The 12,776-nt window shown below is 41.8% G+C and overlaps 1 protein-coding gene across 1 annotated transcript; it reads right to left on the bottom strand.

Moving 5' to 3' along the window:
* Nucleotides 1–599: 599 nt before the first annotated feature.
* LOC310853650 (toll-like receptor 1) lies at nt 600–11,698 on the bottom strand (the record flags this gene model as incomplete). Its single annotated transcript, XM_083758043.1, has 2 exons — nt 600–1,914; nt 11,469–11,698. The coding sequence occupies 2 exons, from the start codon at nt 11,696–11,698 to the stop codon at nt 600–602; spliced, it is 1,545 nt and encodes a 514-aa protein (XP_083614169.1).
* Nucleotides 11,699–12,776: the final 1,078 nt, after the last annotated feature.

The raw sequence follows: 12,776 nt of genomic DNA, 5'->3' as shown, positions 1-12,776 counted from the left end.
TAATGTGGTATTTACACCTTGCCACCTTTACCAAAATGCCTTGTTTCATATCATCAAATTAAATGTTATGCTCTTTCAAAAGGTCTGTTTAATGAATTAATCAGATGGAATAATCAATTAGCCTATGTAGTATGTACAAATTACAGTTTGTTGCAACCCAGTAAAATGCAGAGTATTCGTTTAGCTCGAGTATTCGTAAAACGTTGATAGACTTGGCTGCCACTACGTCATAGTTTACTGTGGCACCCACTATGTCTACATCAGATGATCAGAGTAATATAGTATGAGAGTGGCGACAATAACGTTGACTCCCATTGTAAAAGTGGAATGCGGAAGTGCTCATTCTATCTCAATGGGAAAGTTCCAGCCATAGGAGCAATGTTTGGAACTATAGCCCATAGGCACCCGCTTTGCGGCGAGATCAAAGCGTGCCGCTACTCTCCTACTCTACACTCTGGTCTACATCATAGTGTACTATGGGACCCACTACAGGAGGGCACACACAAAGCCATGCGTTGGAGTGGATAGCACCGCTCAAAATGGGTCCACTGTTACACTCTCAGAGTTAGGTTAACACTCCAAATGTTGCTGTTTAATGTTTAGTTTTCATCAACATCTGTGAGCAGAGGCAATGTATCCGATATAGCCACAGCCACATCCTTTAGGGACATTCTCTTGTCTGCAGCATGTAGCATTGACTTAAGGCTTGCCCAGAAAACACGTTGCTTTCGCTCATCTTCTGGCCACTCGAGGTAAGTCTGCTGCATGAGCAAACTCCTTAGTTTTAGGAACTTCTTTGGCAGAGAGTCCATTGGAATCGGCTCCAATAGAATAAAAACTAAAGAGTCTTCCTGCACACTTATGGCTCTGTGTTGGGCAAAGAAAAGCTCGTAGTTGCACCAGTCACTCTGGACAAAGTTTCTGGAGAGCACAAACAGTGTCTTGTAGCTGGCCTCGACACAGTTAATGATGTTGTCAATGACCCATTCGCCAGGGACAAAGTCACGCTCGTGAATGCAGAGAGAAAGTCCCGATCCCTCAAGAGATGGCGCCAGCTGACTGTCAACCCAACTGGAGTCATGATGGCTGTAGGAGATGAAAGCATGATATTGAAACGATGCATTCGCCAACATGTCGGCCCGCTTCTGGCCTCTCCTTTTCACCCTGATCCACACCCACAGCATCTTTGCATACCACATCCCATCACAAACATAGAAAACAAGACCCAGGCCTGCACAAATCGCAAATGTCACAGACACCGACACTGCTGCCTGAAGTGACTTATCACAAGCCAGCTTACTTGTTTTATACTCTGAGAGTGGCAGACCAGCTGCTGATGGTGGGATGCTGCATGTATATTCCAAAGGCCAGTCAGAGAGCAAAGACTTATTCAGAGCATTCAGAAACCAAAAAGAGTCACATGAGCATGCGAATGGATTGTCTCCAGCTTTGAGGACCTGTAGTCTCGGCAGGCCCAGGAAGGACTCTTTGGAGATTACCGTGATGGCATTATGGTCGATATACAGCCTGAGCAGATTTGGGGCATAGACATCCAGCGGGAGGGCCTGTATGTTGTTAGAGCTCAGATAAAGGTGAGTCAGTCGAGGGAATTGCAACAGGATCTCCCGTGATATCGTCGTGATGGCCGTTTTGGATAAGTCAATTCTCTCAAAATGCGGAGAAAGGTATTTGAAAACAGTGCTACCCAGGTTGTTGTTCTGTAGGCTCAGCTCTTTGAGGTGAGTAGGCCAAGTGCATGGTTGGTCCATAATGATGGAGTTGTCACTCAGGTCCAAAGACTCCAGGGCTTTCATCTGATGTGTCTTACTGGAGATGAAGGACAGACTGACAAACCGGTTCTTGCTCAGAGATAGCCATCTGAGTTTGGGGAAGACAGAGGTATATGAGCACGACGGCAACCAAAACCCTTTGTCGAACAGTAGGTTATCCGAGAGATCCAGTATCTCCAGTGATGGTATTGCCGCTATGAGGTTGCATGGTGAAATGTTCATTCCAGAGCCGGAGAACTTTACATAGGTCAATGAGTCGAGAGCGTCAACGCTAATGTTAATTGTGGGGTATTGGTACCGGCGATGGGACACGCCATCAATGATCACAGAGCGAAGGTTGGTTGAGTGGTTCATACTAGGGAACTGAAACCCCTCTGGTGTGTCTTCATTATAAAGTATGTTTACCAATGCAAACGTATCAATAGGGGAAAGCCATACAGTTTTAAAAAGCTGAACCAGAAAAGTGCTATTAATCAAAGTGTTCACAAATGTAAGATTTCGTAATAGTGGCATTTTTGACAAATTCGTAAAATGGTCACCTGACACTTTGCAGTCATCTGGAAATGGCTTAATAAATGTTAATTCTCGTGTTTGGGTCTCATTTAAGTCCTTGAGTAGAATCCCAAATATGTCCAAATTCTCGCATTCAGTCATGTTGAGTACAAATGTCTGGAGAGACTTCAATTCTGCGAGAGCACCAGAATCATATCGTTCCCACTTATTTCCTGCTCCCAACATGAGATGTTTCAAAGAGACGTTTCTACAGGGAGTGAAGTCATTGTAGTTCAACGACAGAGCATTTATACTTCCCAATAAAAGGATTTCCAAATGTGTCAGTGTCTGAAATGAAGGTGGTAGGCGGTAACTGTCATACAGGTTGCTTGACAGGTCGAGGATTTTGAGCTGTGGCAACAGAATTACAGGAATGGCCAATAAGGAATTGTGAGAAATGTTCAGAACTTGGAGTCTCTGCATTCGTTTAAACAACATGGGAGATATTGCCCGGAGGTTACAGTGGTCTACTTTAAGGAAGCAGAGCTGCGAAAGTCTGACAAAGGGAGCTTCGTCCAGTTGTGCAATGTGGTTGTAAGAAACATCCAAATACTGTGTGTTGTCCGGCAGATTAGGGGGAACACTTGTTAAGTTTTGTTTGGAGAGGTCTTGGATCTGTCGCCTTGAGGTTACACATAGTTCCAAGCCTTGATCCCCGATGGCTGTCAGGAGGGAAACCACAGCAACCGTACTGAACAGCAAAGCTCTGTAGTAGAAAGATGAACACAAATGAGTTCTACAGTATAATGGAGAAAATTCAAATGAAACAATAATTAAAAAATAATAGTTATTAGAACAACAGAAAATGCTTTACCTTTGCTTGGACATGACTTCACAAACAGTAAGATGAAGCTCTTCAGGTCATCCATTTATATCCGTTTATATCCTCCTTTAAAGTTACACAATTACAGTAAGCTTAGACTATTTACTTAAACTAGTTCCTCTTTTCCATCTCAATAGGCTACTGTACTATTTGTTATTCTGCTTTCACAAGTGAAGATCCCTTTTGTTCACTTCTCATATGTGTACTTCCAATCTAACAACAGAGCTAAAGTTAATAAATGATAAAAAATTGCCGACTGATGGCGGTTAAAATAAATCACCTGGGGAATAAATACGCAATGAACATGTCCGAAAGAACCCATGCATGGACACTGGACAGTAAAGTCAAGAGCAGGCCCTTCTGCAATGACAATAATGACAATAATGTGCTTTGATAAGGTTATTGTATCATCAGAAGTATATGATTTATAGTGTTACCAGCTGGCATTGTATACTGTATAGCCTAGGCTACAAGACAAGTCAAGCATGCAATAATGTTTTGATCAACTCACACAATAATACCGGATGAAAGAAATGTCACATATTGTAGGCTATTCTTAAAATTAAAAAAAATCGCCATAATCCTTGGGAACTCCACTTTCAAATGGTGTTGTCAGCCAAGACTGTATTGTCTTCCAATCTAACGATATGGTCACATTACGCACAGGTACGCACAGAGGCTGCTGCGTCTCCCTGTCCTGTCATTACAGAGAGAGAGAGCATATACTTTTATACATTAGCATCTTTCATTCAGATTATGTTCAATAACGTTATGGTAGGCTACAGACTACAGTAGGTTACAGCCAGGTTCAACCAAGTTGTGGCTCTAACTGGAGTCCATCCCGTTCTGCCCAGTTCAGACAATGCTCGGCTGAAGTGTTGATTTCCTGGCGTTGGGACCTCGACAAATGAGCGATACCCCTTGGCACCATGCCCCTTACACTGTGACATTTTTAATTGAACTCATTTAGTGTGACCCTCTTTTTCCATTTATGTTAATGCAATAGCAGGCAGTGTGACCTGTGCAGGGGAGAGAGAGAGAATGGCCTCAGCCAGCCTGCTTTTATACCCAAGGGGATAATTGGGACCAGGTGTGTCAATCCCCAAGACACACCTCAGCAGGCTGGCCCTCTCCTCCTACACAGGGACAGAGAACAACAATTAGTATCCAACCAAACCAACCCCACACACACCCCCATGGGATGGGTCATCACACTCACTTCTCCATTCATTTATTTTTAATCAACAGTATGAGTTACGGTAAGTAGCACTATGTACAAGGCTGCAATGTTTTGCCGTTTGCTGTCGAACGGCAACAACGACACAACGTTTCGTCTGACTTCTGGTCAGCCAGGCACGGAGGCAACCCACAGTGCCTATAGCAGTGTAACCAGTGTAACCAACACCTGCTGCTAGCATCTCATCATCCATCTTCCCCACTGACTGTCTCTATTAAAGCCCCCAAGAGGCAGTGTGCTGAGTGTGGATGTACTGTAGCATGCCAATTGGACACAGGTCTGATCAGCCTTGGTCGGGTCGCCTGGAGGAGGGTGTCTAGTGCGAGACCCGAAACACCCAGTGACATCTAGGCAACTGATGTGTCCACGATTGCGCATCAGTAACATTTTTATGAATACAATTTAATTTTGTCCAATCTGTATGGTACAGTATGTTAATACAATATAACTTAAACCATTGGGGTGGTTGGATTTTGTCACCCTGCTCTTCTATTGAGACATCATGTATCACCTATCACAGGATCTGACAAAAAAAACTGAAACAGAACTTGCATTATGAAACCAGGTTCAAATTCCGGGGTAGAAGAGGAGAGTTACATATGCAGCTTTAATCAATATTAATTTCAGCAAACCTGTGAGTTAAATGATATATAGGCCTAATAAGCCTGTTATAGAATTTGTAGAGAAATATAGTATTCTACTAATACTACATATTTGTACTAATAGAATCTGCCCAATCCATGGAAAGTGAAATTTAAATAGAAGAAATAGAAATTTCCCACTCAAATTCCTAATTTAACAAACACAAAAGTGACATGTCAAAGTGAATGATCAGTACCTATTTAGTATTTACTGTACTCACCCAATTTTGTGCAATACAATTTACAGTAGATGAGACGGTATAAATAACCACATGAATATAGGCTACTAACCCACGTGAATATACGCCCCTTCTGTCATTTACCGTTCTGCTCCCACTAGATAATAAAGCAGGGGTTAACAGATAGCTGTGTAAAATATCCTTTACACAACAGAGAAAACTGTCACAAAAATGTAAAAAATCTAAGGAGAACTGAAGCCAAATAGTTTGATAACCAATGCATTACTTGGCACGGCTTACCCCTGCCCATATCCGCCTGGTTTTTGCATCGCTAACAGTGGGTCTAGGTACAGTTGACAGTACAGTGTTGCATTTTGACATCAGATATCACCTGCTTTCACAACAGAAGAGGACCAAGCAGCGTGTCTGGAAATTCTTTAATTTATTATGATTAATTTCATTTAATTTATTGATTTGATTGATTGATATTATTATTGTTTGGGGGGGGGGGGGGATCATCAGACGAGAGTGAAGAAGAGACAATTCTTAAATAAATAATTTAGTTAAGATTCAACTTTTAAGACCTTATTCATACCAAAAGAGGGAGAGTTTGTGTGTGTGTGTGTGTGTGTGTGTGTGTGTGTGTGTGTGTGTGTGTGTGTGTGTGTGTGTGTGTGTGTGTGTGTGTGTGTGTGTGTGTGTGTGTGTGTGTGTGTGTGTGTGTAGATGTGTGTGTGTGTAGATGACCTGCTGCTGCTGTCCCCAACCAAGGAAGGACTACAGCAGCAACTTGATCTCCTACACAAATTCTCCCAGACATGGGCCCTGACAGTGAACCTAACCAAGACTAAAATCATGATATTTCAAAAAAGGCCCAGCCGCCAAAACCACCAATTTTTCCTAAATACAATCCCACTAGAACAAACTAAAAACTATACCTACCTTGGCCTAAACATCAGCAGCACAGGGAACTACAACCAAGCTGTAAAGGACCTGAGAGACAAGGCAAGAAGGGCATTCTATGCCATCAAAAGAAACATCAAAATAGACATCCCAATTAAAACCTGGCTTAAAATACTGGACTCCGTGATAAAAACCAATTTCCCTCTATGGTTGCGAGATCTGGGGACCATTAGTAAACCATGACCTTGAAAAATGGGATAAACACCAAACCGAGACCCTACACACAGAATTCTGCAAATCCATTCTCCGTACCCAGCGAAAAACACCAAATAATGCATGCAGGGCAGAATTAGGACGATACCCACTCATAATCAAAATAAAAAAGAGAGCACTTAAGTTCTACAACCACCTAAAAGAAAGCTAGATGCAGCTAGATGCACTCACAGTGCACACACAGTGAAACTCTAGAGAGATGCCCCCTCAGCCAGCTGGCCCTGGAACTCCGGGCACAAACACAAACAGAGCCACGAGATAGAAAACCCATTGGACTAAACCAAATTATAAAACAGCAAAAGGAAAACTATCTGACACATTGGAAAGAAGCAACACAAAAGCAGAGTAAACTAGAATGCTATCTGGCCCTAAACAGAGAATACACAGTGGCAGAATACCTGAGCACCGTGACCGACCCAAAACAAAGAAAAATCTTAACTAGGTACAGACTCAGTGAGCACAGTCTCGCGATCGAGAAAGGCCGTCATAGGCAGACCTGTATCCCGAGAGAAGACAGGCTATGCACCCACTGCACACTAAATGAAGTGGAAACCGAGCTACACTTCCTAACCATCTGTCCATTGTACCAAGACATCAGAGACACATACTTCCCACAGATTACAACCACACACGGAGATTTTGAAAACATGACCAATGACAAAAAACTCCCATATCTGCTGGGCGAAGTACAACAATGTGCAAACACAGCAGCAAGATTTGTGAGCTGCTGTGATAGGAGAAGGATATCAAATGGAACACAACCACCCTAAAGACTAATCATTGTGTATATTCCTGCACTATACCTGCATCGAGTGATCTTGGTACATAGAAGTTGATCTATTGAAGATCCTGACCTTCAAAGTACATAATTTTTGTTTTGATTGTATTGCTGTATTGTTCTTTCTGCTTTGGCAATGTAAACGTATGTTTTCTCATGCCAATAAAAGTGTGTGTGTGTGTGTGTGTGTGTGTGTGTGTGTGTGTGTGTGTGTGTGTGTGTGTGTGTGTGTGTGTGTGTGTGTGTGTGTGTGTGTGTGTGTGTGTGTGTGTGTGTGTGTGTGTGCCCCACCCTGCATGTTTTAAATAAAAAAGACCACCGTTGCCCCCTGTGCTGTAATACAATACAAAATCTTCAATTAAATAAAGAAAAAACTGAGATCATTGTTTTTGGACCACAGAAACAGAGACAGAGTGTAATTTCTCACCTTGAATCGCGTTCTCTTATACCCAAGAGTCAGGTGAGAGATATTGGTGTTGTCCTGAACTCAGATTTAAATTATAACAGTCATATAAAAACTGTAATTTCATCTGCCTATTATCACAAAAAATATTGCAAGAGTTAGAGGAATTATGTCCAAGCAAGACCTAGAAACACTTATACATGCTTTTGTTTCCAGTAGACTGGATTACTGCAATGGTCTGCTCACAGGACTTTCAAACAAAGCTCTTCGTCAACTCCAATTAATTCAGAATGCTGCTGCTAGAGTCCTGACAAAAACTAGAAAATATGACCATATTACACCAGTGCTAAAATCCTTACATTGCCTACCAGTGTCCCAGAGAATTGATTTTAAAATTGTATTACTTGTTTATAAATCTGTTTGTGGCTTTGGGCCCAGCTACATCTCAGACATGCTGAAGCCATATGAACCCTCCAGAGGTCATCTGGGGCTGGCCTACCGATAGTTCACCCGATAGTTGGAGCAAAACATGGTGAAGCAGCATTTCACTATTATGCACCACAATCCTGGAATAATATTCCAGGTTACATTAGGAAATCCCCAACCATAGCCGTTTTAAAGTCCAATCTTTTTTTTTTTAACATTGCCTATCCCAGTGATGTCTACTAATAACACCTAGGTCTTGCCTGGACTTTAAATTAGCTGTGTTTTCTGTTTCTATTAAAGGTGGGAGTATTTGTTGTAATTTATATGCTCCTATATCTTATTTTAATTGTATCTATTATAATCTGTATTCATTTTAAAGTGCACTGTTGCACTCTGTATTTGTTTTTATTCTGTAAAGCACTTTGAATTGCCTTGTGTATGAAAGGTGCTATATGAATAAAATTGCCTTGCCTTGCCTTGCCTTACAATCGAATCTTATCCACGGTAATACAATGGTCAGGTAGGACACCTACTGGTTGATAAGTGGCACTGCATGAACGTCAAAGCACATTTTTATCCTCTGCACAAACATGCTTCAAACTGTTTAAACTAGACAGCAGTGGTTCTCAGACCACTTTCAATCATTATTCACTATTCAAATAGTGAGGAGGACATGAGTGTGCTCACTGATATATCTTTTGTATTCATACAGAGCAAAATACTTTCAGGCAGACATCAGAAATCCTCTCCTCAAATGTCACATTACAATTAAAACAACAGCAAAAAAACAACAACACTAACAACAACAATATTAGCCTGGCTAATAAGCCAGACTCATATCACACTGTCGTGTGGTAACTTTCTTTTTTGGCAACTGCTGATTCGCGTCTGGCTTAAGTATATTTTATTCATTTCTTCCCATTCACTAGGCCTACTGTTAAAAATCTAGAAGGTGCTATGTTGTTTCTTTTCTTCTTATCCAGAGTACGAGCCCTTTTAAGATTGCTCAGTATCTGGTTAAAAACAATATCACCAGGGTTGTTTGAACTTGACCTAGTGATATTTTGCATCTTTATTATGCCACATAATCGACCAAAATATTATTTTTCTCTGAATATACTGTCTATACCTGCATGATTTGTTATACATTTCAATATCGAAGCCAATTCCTTCCATGCTGGCCCATAGTTCTCTAGATTACATATCGCATTCAAACAAGAAATATTGAAGAATTTCAAGATGATATGACAGGACATTCAGTTGTGTTACACCTCTGTTACACCATCTCAAAACATGTCTAAGGCTTCATTTCGGAAATTAGAAAAGCTCTCTCTTGCATTATCATTAAATATAGATAATGTGCCATATCACTAGGCTATACAACACAGTTGGTAAAAAAAAAATGTAACTTTTTTCCCCAAGATTTGGGTCCCCAACCTAAATTACGCTCCTCTGAATTCCATTGGCTATATCTTTAACAAACATACAGTATATTTAATTTCAGATCCAGATCTACAGCATCACTGTAGAAGCCAACCCATAATTGTACAATAATGTTGTTGTGCTTTGTTCTGCAAAGTTTGAGGAATAATACAATCCATGCAAAACATACTGGGCTACATAATAAAAGGTACATACCAATTCATTAAATAACTGATGAAACTCTCAGTGGAAAATTATCAAAAGCAAGTGCAGAAATGTCTATAATGTGCTATTTACACCTTGCCACCTTCACCAAAATGCCTTGTTTTATATCATCAAATTAAATGTTATGCTATTTCAAAAGGTCTGTTTAATTAATTAATCAGATGGAATAATCAATTAGCCTATATACAAATTACAGTTTGTTGCAACCCAGTAAGCTCGAGTATTCGTAAAACGTTGATAGACTTGGCTGCCACTACGTCATAGTTTACTGTGGCACCCACTAGGTCTACATCAGAGTAATATAGTAAGAGAGTGGCGACACTAACGTTGACTCCCATTGTAACAATGGAATGCGGAAGTGCTCATCCTATCTCAATGGGATAGTTCCGGCCATAGGAGCAATGTTTGGAACTATAGCCCATAGGCACCCGCTTTGCGGCGAGATCAAAGCGTGCCGCTACTCTCCTACACTACACTCTGGTCTACATCATAGTGTACTATGGGACCCACTACAGGAGGGCACACACAAAGCCATGCGTTGGAGTGGCTAGCACCGCTCAAAATGGGTCCACTGTTACACTCTCAGAGTTAGGTTAACACTCCAAATGTTGCTGTGTAATGTTTAGTTTTCATCAACATCTGTGAGCAGAGGCAATGTATCCGATATAGCCACAGCCACATCCTTTAGGGACATTCTCTTGTCTGCAGCATGTAGCATTGACTTAAGGCTTGCCCAGAAAACACGTTGCTTTCGCTCATCTTCTGGCCACTCGAGGTAAGTCTGCTGCATGAGCAAACTCCTTAGTTTTAGGAACTTCTTTGGCAGAGAGTCCATTGGAATCGGCTCCAATACAATAAAAACTAAAGAGTCTTCCTGCACACTTATGGCTCTGTGTTGGGCAAAGAAAAGCTCGTAGTTGCACCAGTCACTCTGGACAAAGTTTCTGGAGAGCACAAACAGTGTCTTGTAGCTGGCCTCGACACAGTTAATGATGTTGTCAATGACCCATTCGCCAGGGACAAAGTCACGCTCGTGAATGCAGAGAGAAAGTCCCGATCCCTCAAGAGATGGCGCCAGCTGACTGTCAACCCAACTGGAGTCATGATGGCTGTAGGAGATGAAAGCATGATATTGAAACGATGCATTCGCCAACATGTCGGCCCGCTTCTTGCCTCTCCTTTTCACCCTGATCCACACCCACAGCATCTTTGCATACCACATCCCATCACAAACATAGAAAACAAGACCCAGGCCTGCACAAATCGCAAATGTCACAGACACCGACACTGCTGCCTGAAGTGACTTATCACAAGCCAGCTTACTTGTTTTATACTCGGAGAGTAGCAGACCAGCTGCTGATGGTGGGATGCTGCATGTATATTCCAAAGGCCAGTCAGAGAGCAAAGACTTATTCAGAGCATTCAGAAACCAAAAAGAATCACATGAGCATGCGAATGGATTGTCTCCAGCTTTGAGGACCTGTAGTCTCGGCAGGCCCAGGAAGGACTCTTTGGAGATTACCGTGATGGCATTATGGTCGATATACAGCCTGAGCAGATTTGGGGCATAGACATCCAGCGGGAGGGCCTGTATGTTGTTAGAGCTCAGATAAAGGTGAGTCAGTCGAGGGAATTGCAACAGGATCTCCTGTGATATCGTCGTGATGGCCGTTTTGGATAAGTCAATTCTCTCAAAATGCGGAGAAAGGTATTTGAAAACAGTGCTACCCAGGTTGTTGTTCTGTAGGCTCAGCTCTTTGAGGTGAGTAGGCCAAGTGCATGGCTGGTCCGTAAGACAGAGGTATATGAGCATGACGGCCACCAAAACCCATCGTCTGACAGTAGGTTATCCGAGAGATCCAGTATCTCCAGTGATGGCATTGCCGCTATGAGGTTGCATGGTGAAATGTTCATTCCAGAGCCGGAGAACTTTAAATAGGTCAATGAGTCGAGAGCGTCAACGCTGATGTTAATTGTGGGGTATTGGTACTGGCGATGGGACACGCCATCAAAGATCACAGAGCGGTGGTTGATTGAGTGGTTCATACTAGGGAACTGAGACCCCTCTGGTGTGTCTTCATTATAAAGTATGTTTACCAATGCAAACGTATCAATAGGGGAAATCCATACAGTTTTTAAAAGCTGAACAATAAAAGTGCTATTAATCAAAGTGTTCACAAATGTAAGATTTCGTAATAGTGGCATTTTTGACAAATTCTTAAAATGGTCACCTGACACTTTGCAGTCATCTGGAAATGGCTTAATAAATGTTAATTCTCGTGTTTGGGTCTCATTTAAATCCTTGAGTAGAATCCCAAATATGTCCAAATTCTCGCATTCAGTCATGTTGAGTATAAATGTCTGGAGAGACTTCAATTCTGCGAGAGCACCAGAATCATATCGTTCCCACTTATTTCCTGCTCCCAACGTGAGATGTTTCAAAGAGACGTTTCTACAGGGAGTGAAGTCATTGTAGTTCAACGACAGAGCATTTATACTTCCCAATAAAAGGATTTCCAAATGTGTCAGTGTCTGAAATGAAGGTGGTAGGCGGTAACTGTCATACAGGTTGCTTGACAGGTCAAGGATTTTGAGCTGTGGCAACAGAATTACAGGAATGGCCAATAAGGAATTGTGAGAAATGTTCAGAACTTGGAGTCTCTGCATTCGTTTAAACAACATGGGAGATATTGCCCGGAGGTTACAGTGGTCTACTTTAAGGAAGCAGAGCTGCGAAAGTCTGACAAAGGGAGCTTCGTCCAGTTGTGCAATGTGGTTGTAAGAAACATCCAAATACTGTGTGTTGTCCGGCAGATTAGGGGGAACACTTGTTAAGTTTTGTTTGGAGAGGTCTTGGATCTGTCGCCTTGAGGTTACACATAGTTCCAAGCCTTGATCCCCGATGGCTGTCAGGAGGGAAACCACAGCAACCGTACTGAACAGCAAAGCTCTGTAGTAGAAAGATGAACACAAATGAGTTCTACAGTATAATGGAGAAAATACAAATCAAATTAAGCAGGTTTAGATTCATATAAAGATTATATTGCAATATTTTGTATTTGCATCTCTATTTGCCAAGACTGTAACTGAAATGACATTCAGATGGAAGAAAACTCCATTACAT

The sequence above is a fragment of the Protomyctophum parallelum genome (genome assembly GCF_964188405.1).
Source record: "Protomyctophum parallelum genome assembly, chromosome: 22".
NCBI classification, from domain to species: Eukaryota; Metazoa; Chordata; class Actinopteri; order Myctophiformes; family Myctophidae; genus Protomyctophum; species Protomyctophum parallelum.
Note: the sequence above shows the minus strand (reverse complement) of the source record. Positions and strands in the feature narration are given on the sequence as shown.